Source organism: Spodoptera frugiperda, chromosome 19 (genome assembly GCF_023101765.2).
Source record: "Spodoptera frugiperda isolate SF20-4 chromosome 19, AGI-APGP_CSIRO_Sfru_2.0, whole genome shotgun sequence".
Taxonomy (NCBI): domain Eukaryota; kingdom Metazoa; phylum Arthropoda; class Insecta; order Lepidoptera; family Noctuidae; genus Spodoptera; species Spodoptera frugiperda.
This window is the reverse complement of record NC_064230.1, coordinates 5,674,350-5,686,644: the sequence shown is the minus strand read 5'-3', so window position 1 is coordinate 5,686,644 and position 12,295 is coordinate 5,674,350. Positions and strand designations below refer to the sequence as shown.

General features: G+C 39.8%; 2 protein-coding genes across 14 annotated transcripts in view; both read right to left on the bottom strand.

The window, feature by feature from the left end:
- The window catches only part of LOC118281268 (cytoplasmic FMR1-interacting protein), a 76,434-nt gene that overhangs the window by 10,960 nt on the left and 53,179 nt on the right, over nt 1–12,295 (bottom strand). For 3 of the 13 annotated variants that reach the window (XM_050701025.1, XM_050701022.1, XM_050701017.1), the window contains exon 28: nt 6,003–6,186. The exons of 5 other annotated variants lie outside the window; for them this stretch is intronic. In XM_050701025.1, coding sequence (XP_050556982.1) covers nt 6,025–6,186 — 162 coding nt within the window. In that variant the 3' untranslated portion in view covers nt 6,003–6,024. Of the gene's footprint in view, nt 1–226; nt 453–661; nt 742–6,002; nt 6,187–6,891; nt 7,040–7,403; nt 7,467–12,295 lie in introns of those variants that run through there. 5 more of the 13 variants (XM_050701028.1, XM_050701023.1, XM_050701026.1 and 2 more) reach the window with 5 other exon arrangements.
- Nucleotides 732–2,995, bottom strand: LOC118280870 (cytoplasmic FMR1-interacting protein-like; the record flags this gene model as incomplete). Its single annotated transcript, XM_050701062.1, has 4 exons — nt 732–925; nt 1,666–1,813; nt 2,331–2,393; nt 2,832–2,995. Coding segments are annotated over 4 exons (537 nt in total), but the record flags the coding sequence as incomplete, so codon positions are not given.

Genomic DNA, 12,295 nt, shown 5'->3' with positions numbered 1-12,295 from the left:
ACGCGACGTCGCCGCGTCTGCGCACGCTGCTCATGATGAAGAGTCCCTCTGTGACTCGAAACTAGTAGAGCTTTTCTCCATTAATGTACGTGAGTAAACCGTGATTTTTAGTTAATTTACTTATTAATGGAAAGTTTTAATATTCCTTATATATTAAACTATATGTCTACATAGGTACTTATATTATTGGAATACATTTGTAGTTGTCTTCAAAAGTATACAGTACCTTAGTACGAGTTTGTTTTACGTTTAAAGTAATCGAAACGAGAGCGCGTTCGGTGCTCTGATTGGCCGGCTCGAATTAACCAACCATACTAAAGATTGTTAAAATATAAATAAAGAAAACTCATACTAAGGGTTGTTCAAGTCATTATACAGTGATTCTAGATAAAACTAGAATACAGAATGTTATGTTTAATTCATAAAACAGGATGTTTCTAAAACACTCTAACCTTACAAACAGGGTGTTAAGCTGTTGTACAAATTATTATAGAAGGTGTGTCTAAATACAAGGTTATGTAACACAGGATGTTGTTCAAGTCATAATACAGGGTGTTTCTAAACATCGCTAACCTTATAAACAGGGTGTTTTAACATAAACAAACTACACACAGGATGTTAAGCTGTTGTACAAGTAGTTATACAGGTGTGTCTAAACATAAACTTATGTTATTCAAGTCATAATACAGGATGTTTCAATACACCTCTACCTTCACAAACAGGGTGTGTTAACAACACAACCTCACACAAACGGTCCTCCAGTCTAATTGATCTGATGTATGGGCGCGGAGGGCGGAGGGAAGCAGCGCACGTGCTCGACGCCGGCCCTCTCCTCGTCGGCCGCCAGGTGGCGCGCGAGGACGCCGAATATTTGCGAGTTCAGCACTTGGAAGCGCCGGATGCGGTCCACCATGCGTTTTAGGGGCTGCGGACATTTATAAATATGTATAATGTAACATTGTAACATTTCATATTGTAATTTAAACCCATCTTTATATTTGTACGCTGAGAGGCCAAACGTGACTGTGCTTTACCACATTTCTCTGTGCCTGCATGTTGTATTGTCATGTAACTCATGTTATGACAAATAAATGATCTATCTATCTAAAAAAATTGATATATCTACTTTTATATATTTTTTAAATCTTGCCTCACACTAGTATTGTCTCCTGTGTCGTGGGTGCGTTTACAAACATACAAGTTCACATACACATGACACCCAGACCCGAAACAACAATTTGTGGATCACACAAAGAGTTGCTCCGTGCGGGAATTGAACCCGCTACACGTTGCGCAGTAGCTTGCTGCCCACGCCCACTGTTCAGTCAGTTGCGAGATTGGAGGTGCCAATGTTAATAATTAAAAGATATATCGCGTTCGATTCCCGCATTTGAGACAAAATAATTCAGTATTTTCAATAATTTCTGACTGACTGACTCAATAATTTTGACTGCACAGTTGGTGCAGTGGCTGGGCAACCGGCTACCACGCAACGTGTAGCGGGTTCGATTCCCGCACGAAGCAACTCTTTGTGTGATCCACAAATTGTCGTTTCAAGTCTGGGTGTCATGTGTATGTGAACTTGTATGTTTGTAAACGCACCCACGACACAGGAGACAATTCTAGTGTTTAAAAAAAGGGTATAAAACACACAATAATACTTACAATCCCTTTAACCGACTCGTCTTTCCCGTCGACTCGCTGCACTCTCAGGATGTGGTAGCAGAAGTCCAGAGCTTCGAACCTTCTCTGCTGACCCAGCAACGCTATAATCGTACACCCAGCCCAGTGGAGACCTTCGCCGAATAGCTCCCTGGAAGGTAAAACAATGAGTATTGAAACAATGTAACCAAGTATTGTATTGTGAACCTGATTGGACAAGAGTAACCTATGGAGTTTCTTGCTCGTTCTTCTACATAGGAATCTACACTTTGGAACGAGCAAATAGAGCAACTAGAGGACTGACCGACAGACAGACATTTTTAATATTATTACATTTATTTTGACGTTCAAAAATGCCTTTCTGGTCTATTTGAAATAAATAATTTTGACTTTGAGTGTATGAGCGAAATAGTCATGACAATTTAATCATGTGTGTGTATGTGCGTGCGTGCGTGCGTGTGTGTGTGTGTGTGTGTGTGTGTGTGTGTGTGTGTGTGTGTGTGTGTGTGTGTGTGTGTGTGTGTGTGTGTGTGTGTGTGTGTGTGTGTGTGTGTGTGTGTGTGTGTGTGTGTGTGTGTGTGTGTGTGTGTGTGTGTGTGTGTGTGTGTGTGTGTGTGTGTGTGTGTGTGTGTAGAATTGAACTTTAAAACCACGCTGTGTATACTCACTCGACAGTAAACTGCGTGTCACCAACGGGTATACAATACAGGAACTGCAGGGCCGACCACAGTCTGGAATATAAACACACATTATTATTTATAATTTCTTTAATAACTAGGTTCTTCCAGCGGTTTCGCTTACATTATATAATAAATGAAAGAAAGAAAAACAATTCATTTGCACCGTTACACAAAATTTCACAAAAAGAAATCTTATTACAACTGTTTTTGTTAGTTCATTTGTAAATCTCTGGAATTTTTGTATTGGATAGTGCATTTATTGAGGAAGGGTATAAAATATCAAAACATCACGCTATGATAAGTAGGAACTGGGCAGAGCATAAATAAAAGAGTAACTAATGAAGTTGCTTGTTCTTCTCCATTCGAAACTAAATTATTTATGAACATTTCGAAAGTACTTATTTATACCTGAAATAGAATAAATGGTTTGACTGAGTCCAGTGTATCTAACATTTTTATTTTATTCAATATAGTAGAGTAGAAGTTGACCTGTGGAACTCGTTGGTGTCGTCAGTGTGCGCGGGCGCGTGGTGGTGGGGCGCGGGGGCGCGGGCCACTGCGGCGCGGCCAGGCAGGCGCGCAGTCTGCGCAGCACCACGGAGAACAGGGACAGCCCGCAGCACAGCGCTCGCCCGCTGCTGGGGGGCGATATATTACTGCATTTACATAACTAGACGAGGCCGGTGTCCAAGCAACAAGTTTCTACATGAATCCGCCATGTCAGCGAGCCGGCGTTCCGAGACCGCCCGCCGCCCGCCAGTGTACACCACGAGTCCGAGCTGCGAGCAGCTGCGTGTCGTAGCCACCCGCAGCAGAACAAAACTTCAAAACGCCACTTCAACAATCTCAAACTAAACAACTCAAGCTAACTAATGTAAAACGTACAATAAATATATTTCTCAAACAGCCGGCATTTCCTATCCGACTACTCTGAGAAGAAATGCCGAAACAAACTCAGAGGTGGCTTGGGTTGAGGCTTGCCGCTCGATACGGTATTATGTGAGCTCAACTGAAGACGCATGTACTTTCCTCAGTCCGCGACACGCTCAGAATGAGCCAGCTAGCCATGAGGCTTCGCAAGTAGATACCCAGCTGTCGAATGCTCGCAAGTGCGACTGCCGAGAAAAAGGGTCTCAGCTTTGATTCCTGGGTCGGGCACAGCATTGCCAGAATAAAAATGCTTTAGAATGTTTACTGTAAAACGTGAAGGTACGAATTGTCATACTCCTGCCCTCTCTCTCAGTGTGTTTTTCTACCGGAGATATGCAATATAACTGTGCGAGGAAGATGCGCAGCTCGAGTACGTAATGTGTCGATAGTAGGGAAGCCATCCATAGCACGCATCTTTCCATATAAGAAACAGCTTAGCTGAGTCCGTTTCCACCAGTGCTAAGCTATTTATACCAATGAATATGATTGGTGGAAGCCAAACGCATCCACAGCAACGTAGCATAACACATCTCTGGTGGAAAAGCATCCTTACTCTATTTACTGATAGTTCGTAGTGATGACTAAACTATGCAAGCACATTGCACTGTTATTTCCTCCGGACACAGTCGTGTAGTCTTTAGGTAAGTGCCCATAGGCCGGCATCGCACGCATTCCGTATGACGTCATCAGTACGCATCGCATGTAGACATTGCCGATGATGCGGTCCGTACGATGCGGATCAGTGGACGCAGTTGTATGAGTTTCTATACAAGACAAACTAAAATCCGTTGCGTGCGATGCGGGCCTGTGAACCTTTACCTTTTGTGGTTAGCTTATAAATACGTCGTATCGATTATGCCCCGTGGGGTATAATATAAAAAATACACATTTGTAAGGTTTGTATACTTTATTTAATAATTATAATAAAAAGATTACATAATTCTTATAATATTCTTGCATACATCGCCTGGACAGTCCACGCTACCATCAGTTGACTGGACAATCTCTACACTACACGAGTCACTGTTTACATGTTACCATTAGCTCATGACGATACAAAATTCATGATTTCAATAAATTACATTATACATAGCCAAATAATATATTTCTAATACTTATGTGAGAATTAATTCTAAATAGATTTTTAACCAAAAATGTTTAGCTGAGAAACAAATCTCAAATAATATCGAATACTAACTTCTGCCAGTGGCTTCTTCTGCGTTTCCGTGGATAAAAAGTATCCTATGTGTTATTCCAGACCATAATCTACCCCTGTTCCAAATTTCATCCCGATCCTATCAGCCGTTTTGACGTGATTGAGTAACAAATATACACACAAACTTTCGCATTTATAATATTAGTAAAGTAATAGACTAATAAATAAAATTGTCTGTTTGTTTGTAATATTAACAATCGCTTTTTTTACTACATGCATATGAATATACAATCACCAAAATATTTTGTCGGAATGCCTGAAGTACTGCGAGGCGAACTTATGAATGCTGTTAATTCCTGTTTAATTATGTTTTAGTTATGTATGTAAGTTGCTTTAATTGGTTGTCTACCGTTGTAACTTTTGAATTAAATACATAAATAAATTTAATTTTTACATTTTTTGTCTGTCTATCTGTTTGTTCTGGCTAATTTCTGAAGTGGGAGGAGTAACGTAGGCTACTTTTATTTGTCACAAAGTCCGCAAATCCAAGCGAGGGAAGCCGCGGGCATCAGTTAGTATTATATTAAAAATTATGCTTAATCTAATAATATAAAAGTCTTTAGATTATTCAAAAATGCGAATTAATAATAACTTATTAAAGAATTCTTGGAAAATATCTTTATAATAACTATCGTGAGACATACTAAATTAACTAAAAATCACGGTTTACTCACTGGTACATTAATGGAGAAAAGCTCTACTAGTTTCAAGTCACAATCATACTCTCTTTCTCACTCTCTCTTCTTTTTCACTCTAATCTCAGTAGTCTGTACGACGTCGCCGCGTCTGCGCACGCTGCTCATGATGAAGAGTCCCTCTGTGACTCGAAACTAGTAGAGCTTTTCTCCATTAATGTACGTGAGTAAACCGTGATTTTTAGTTAATTTACTTATTTATGGAAAGTTTTAATATTCCTTATATATTAAACTATATGTCTACATAGGTACTTATATTATTGGAATACATTTGTAGTTGTCTTCAAAAGTATACAGTACCCTTAGTATGAGTTTGTTTTACGTTTAAAGTAATCGAAACGAGAGCGCGTTCGGCGCTCTGATTGGCCGGCTCGAATTACCAACCATACTAAAGATTGTTAAAATATAAATAAAGAAAACTCATACTAAGGGTTGTTCAAGTCATTATACAGTGATTCTAGATAAAACTAGAATACACAATGTTATGTTTAAGTCATAAAACAGGATGATTCTAAAACACTCTAACCTTACAAACAGGGTGTTAAGCTGTTGTACAAGTCATTATACAGGGTGTGTCTAAACATAAGCTTACGTAACACAGGGTGTTGCTCAAGTCATAATACAGGGTGTTTCTAAACACCGCTAACCTTATAAACAGGGTGTTTTAACAACATAAACAAACTACACACAGTATGTTCAGCTGTTGTACAAGTCGTTATACAGGGTGTGTCTAAACATAAACTTACGTTATTCATGTCATAATACAGGTTGTTTCAATATACCTCTACCTTCACAAACAGGGTGTGTTAACAACACAACCTTCCACAAACGGTCCTCCCGTCTAATTGATCTGATGTATGGGCGCGGAGGGCGGAGGGAAGCAGCGCACGTGCTCGACGCCGGCCCTCTCCTCGTCGGCCGCCAGGTGGCGCGCGAGGACGCCGAATATTTGCGAGTTCAGCACTTGGAAGCGCCGGATGCGGTCCACCATGCGTTTTAGGGGCTGCGGACATTTATAAATATGTATAATGTAACATTGTAACATTTCATATTGTAATTTAAACCCATCTTTATATTTGTACGCTGAGAGGCCAAACATGACTGTGCTTTACCACATTTCTCTGTACCACCTGCATGTTGTATTGTCATGTAACTCATGTTATGACAAATAAATGATCTATCTAACTAAAAAAAATGATATATCTACTTTTATATTTTTTTTAAACATTGTTCCACATTAGTATTGTCTCCTGTGTCGTGGGTGCGTTTACAAACATACAAGTTCACATACACATGACACCCAGACACGGAACAACAATTTGTGGATCACACAAAGAGTTGCTCCGGCGGGAATTGAACTCGCTACACGTTGCACGACAGCCGGTTACCCAGCTGCTGCCACAACTGTTCAGCGCGTTTGATTCTCGTGTTGAGAAAAACAATCAATATTTTCAATACTTTCTGTTCTGACTGACTGACTCATTAATTTTGATTGCACAGTTGGTGCAGTGGCTGGGCAACCAGCTACCACGCAACGACTAGCGGGTTGAATTTCCGCACAGAGCAACTATTTGAGTGATCTACAAATTGTTGGTTCGGGTCTGGGTGTCATGTGTATATATGAACTTGTATGTTTGTAAACACACCCACGACATAGGAGAAAATCCTAGTGTTTAAAAAAGGGTATAAAACACGCAATAATACTTACAATCCCTTTAACCGACTCGTCTTTCCCGTCGACTCGCTGCACTCTCAGGATGTGGTAGCAGAAGTCCAGAGCTTCGAACCTTCTCTGCTGACCCAGCAACGCTATAATCGTACACCCAGCCCAGTGGAGACCTTCGCCGAATAGCTCCCTGGAAGGTAAAACAATGAGTATTGAAACAATGTAACCGAGTATTGTATTGTGAACCTGATTGGACAAGAGTAACCTATGGAGTTTCTTGCTCGTTCTTCTCCATAGGAATCCACACTTTGGAACGAGCAAATAGAGTAACTAGAGGACCGACCCACAGACATTGTTAATATTATTATATTTGGACATTCGAAAATGCCTTCCTGGTAACATTTGAAATAAATAATTTTGACTTTGACTTGTGAGTGTGTGAGCGAAATAGTCATGACAATTTAATCATGTGTGTGCGTGTGTGTGTGTGTGTGTGTGTGTGTGTGTGTGTGTGTATTAGAATTGAACTTTAAGACCACGCTGTGTATACTCACTCGACAGTAAACTGCGTGTCACCAACGGGTATACAATACAGGAACTGCAGGGCCGACCACAGTCTGGAATATAAACACACATTATTATTTATAATTTCTTTAATAACTAGGTTCTTCCAGCGGTTTCGCTTTCATTATATAAATAGAGAAAGAAAAAAACAATTCATTTGCACGGTTACACAAAATTTCACAAAAAAAAAAATTTATTACAACTGTTTTTGTTAGTTCATTTGTAAATCTCTGGAATTTTTGTATTGGATAGTTCATTTATTGAGGAAGGGTATAAAATATCAAAACATGACGCTATGATCAATAGGAACTAGACAGAGTCTAAATACACTTTGGAACAAGCACCTAGCTTCACTGACGGACTATTATTTATTAACATTTCGAAAGTACTTATATAGAATAAATGGTTTGACTTTGACATAATAGCTGAGTCCAGTGTATCTAACATTTTTATTTTATTTAATATAGTAGAGTAGAAGTTGACCTGTGGAACTCGTTGGTGTCGTCAGTGTGCGCGGGCGCGTGGTGGTGGGGCGCGGGGGCGCGGGCCACTGCGGCGCGGCCAGGCAGGCGCGCAGTCTGCGCAGCACCACGGAGAACAGGGACAGCCCGCAGCACAGCGCTCGCCCGCTGCTGGGGGGCGATATATTACTGCATTTACATAACTAGACGAGGCCGGTGTCCAAGCAACAAGTTTCTACATGAATCCGCCATGTCAGCGAGCCGGCGTTCCGAGACCGCCCGCCGCCCGCCAGTGTACACCACGAGTCCGAGCTGCGAGCAGCTGCGTGTCGTAGCCACCCGCAGCAGAACAAAACTTCAAAACGCCACTTCAACAATCTCAAACTAAACAACTCAAGCTAACTAATGTAAAACGTACAATAAATATATTTCTCAAACAGCCGGCATTTCCTATCCGACTACTCTGAGAAGAAATGCCGAAACAAACTCAGAGGTGGCTTGAGGCTTGCCGCTCGATACGGTATTATGTGAGCTCAACTGAAGACGCATGTACTTTCCTCAGTCCGCGACACGCTCAAAATGAGGCAGCTTGCCATGAGGCTTCGCAAGTGGATACTCAGCTGTCGAATGCTCGAAAGTGCGACTGCTGGGCAAAGGGGGTCTCGGGTTCAATTCCCGGGTCGGGCACAGCATTGCTAGAATAAAAATGCTTTCGAACGTTTCCTGTAAAACGTGAAGCTAGCAATTGTCATACTCCTGCCCTAAAAAACGAAAACCTGCCCTCTCTCTGTCGTCCCATTTTTTTTTTTTTATCTCAAATGGACCGACGTTTGACCGCTATCTCGCCTGATGGTAAGTGATGATGCGGCCTAAAGTTTCCTGACAGTTCTAAGTGATAATGGATGCGGTGTGACGGCGGCTATGTCCTACGTGCATGTGAATCGTTTCGTTTTGTTTCTGTTTCCGACATTATAAACAAACACGTGACGGCACCGCGTCCAGTTCGCGCGACAATATCAAGACAATTGATCGCGTTATATCGCCTCACTGTATCCCACGTGCGGTTGGTGACGTAGGCCACGTCAATACATTTTGACAGATCGCTCAGAATGTCGCTTTACGCGACGGGCGCTATAGAAGCACACTGCACTGTTATTCGCAGCGAAAAAATGTAGTCTTTACGGTTTGTTCATAAATATTTCACATCGATTGAGGCCCCGGGCGGATATAATATAAAAAACACATTTTCAAGGTTTGTATACTTTATTTAATAATTATAATAAAAATATTACATAATTCTTATAATATTCTTGCATACATCGCCTGGACAGTCCACGCTACCATCAGTTGACTGGACAATCTCTACACTACACGAGTCACTGTTTGCATGTTACCATTAGCTCATGACGATACAAAATTCATGATTTTAATAAATTACATTATACATAGCCAAATCATATATTTCTAATACTTATGTGAGAATTAATTCTAAATAGAATTTTAACCAAAAATATTTTGCTGAGAGGCAAATCTCAAATAATATCGAATACTAGCTTCTGCCAGCAGGTTCCTATGCGTTTCCGTGAGATAAAAAGTATCCTATGTGTTATTCCAGACCATAATCTACTCCTGTTCCAAATTTCGTCCCAATTCCTTCAGCCGTTTTTACGTGATTGAGTAACAAATATATACACACAAACTTTCGCATTTATAATATTAGTAAAGTAATAGACTAATAAATAAAATTGGACTGTTTGTTTGTAATATAGATACAACCGCTTTTTGACTACATGTATATGAATATACATATGATACATACACCAAAATAATATTTTTTTACAATTTTTGTCTGTCTGTCTGTCTGTTTGTTCCGGCTAATCTCTGAAATGGCTGAACTGATTTTGACGGGACTTTTATTGGCAGGTAGTTGGTGTACTAAGGAGTAACTTAGGTTACTTTTATTAGTCACAAAGTCCGCAAATCCAAGCGAGGGAAGCCGCGGGCATCAGTTAGTATTATATTAAAAATTATGCTTAATCTAATAATATAAAGTCTTTCTTTAGATTATTCAAAAATGCTAATTCATAATAACTTATTATTAAAGAATTCTTGGAAAATATCTTTATAATAATTATCGTGAGACATACTAAATTAACTAAAAATTCACGGTTTACTCACGTACATTAATGGAGAAAAGCTCTACTAGTTTCGAGTCCCAGAGGGACTCTTTATCATACTCTCTTTCTCACTCTCTCTCTTTTCTTTTTCACTCTATTCACAGTAGGCTGCGCGACGTCGCCACGTCTGCGTACGCTGCTCATGATGAAGAGTCCCTCTGTTACTCGAAACTAGTAGAGCTTTTCTCCATTAATGTACGAGAGTAAACCGTGATTTTTAGTTAATTTACTTATTTATGGAAAGATTTAATATTCCTTATATATTAAACTATATGTCTACATAGGTACTTATATTATTGGAATACATTTGCTGTTGTCTTCAAATAGTATACAGTACCCTTAGTACAAGTTTGCTTTACGTTTAAAGTAATCGAAACGAGAGCGCGTTCGGTGCTCTGATTGGCCGGCTCGAATTAACCAACCATACTAAAGATTGTTAAGGCGCTGTGCATAGTCAAAATAGGATTGATTCAACAGATTTTTTTGCCCAATGTTTACATGTTAGAGCAACAAAAAAAATATATGTTAATCTTGATCATTTTTATGAATGGACCACCTTCTTCAAAACACGATTTCTATAAATTTTCCCGATAAAAAAAAATCATAAACTAACCATTTAAATTGAAATTCTAGCCATTGTAACTATATTATTTATGAACATATCTTAATAAAATTAATAACAGTGACGTAATTTAAAATAATAAAGGGATCTGCCTTATTTATTTGTCGATTGAAATGAGATATTTGTAAGAATTAATATAATTCATGATAAATAACTCAGAACGAATCGAACAAAACGTCGTCCGATCATGACATCTATTCGTTTCTCTTTCATTCCTACGCGGACCGGCAGTGACCGCTGAGGCGCGCTGCTTGGTGGACCTATGTCAGTTTGTGTCAATCACCGCTCAGAAAATAATCATTCACTAACATATCTTTTTGCTGTTTGTAATATTTTATTTTGTAATTAGCTTTTTCTAAGTTGGGTTGTCAGTATATTTTTTTGTACGAAATCGATTTAAAGTTATGTAAATACAATTATTTTTTTCATATACTATTACCGCGTAGCATGGTGCAGATGACACATTCAGTAACGTTCCGTACCATTCTTGAAAGGAGAAGGGGACTTTTGGGCCCAGCAGTTAACTAGTTGAAATGTATATTAAAAAAACCGTCATATTTTTCTAAAGGAAATCACAAAATATGGTACCTTGTTTCTATCTGGGAAACGAGAAAACTTAAATTAAGTTATAAAACATTAATGATTATTTAATCATTTATGCGTATAAGTACTCTGTGATTTAAACTTCTTACAACACTTCTGTCTGATATCAGTCAGTCATCGATTGACAGATGACACTTGTTTGTTGTGTTTCGTTCTAAATGCGCACGTATTTTCCATGTTTTATTGTTAAACCCCACGACCTCGGCTTTATAAAGGACTTTTGACGGATCTTGCATCTCTAAATTACCTTACTCTCTATTTTGGACAACTGTTTAAGCCTATCAATTGGATATTGACGACATGGATCGCTGTGTAGATTGTACGATTGCGAATGGTCGCAGTAACTCTATTGGCAGAAGAGTCTTGGAAGATGAGGCGATTTTATCAGTTATTCGTCAGTGGCGTGCATTTCAGCCTGTATAATATGGTATCTCAGTTGGGAAAGATACCAAGAAAATATACGTACCCCGCCCCCTACACAATTCTTAGATGACATTCTCCTAATTATTGAAGATGAATAATACATATTTTATACATAATTGGTGTTTTATTTATATATCCTCCTGTCCGTTTTTTAGTTTTTAAAAGATTAGTGCCTACTGCTTCTAAGTGCCTATGTTTGCACCACGTTTTTTAAACGCGCCGTCGACGCGCGTTTTTAGCGATACTGACGCGATACTTGCGTGCGTATCGCGTCTGTATCGCTACAGACGCGATAGTTAGACGCGGCCTGTAGACCTTTGCACACCTGACGCGCGTGTGTAGCGATACAGACACGCGTGTGTAGCAATGCGGAAGCGATGCAAACGCGCGTGTTATCGATACACACGCGCTGGTGCCGCGCGTTTGTATCGATACAAACGACAACAAACTGCACTGTAGGAGAAAAACGTCCGGCGACGCGCGTTTCCAAAACGCGCGTCGCCGGCCGTTTATAAAACGTGGTGTGCATAGGCCCTAAGTACAGAATATTGAATGTAAAAACTTGTCTTCGACTGTAGCGACTGTTCGGGGCACTG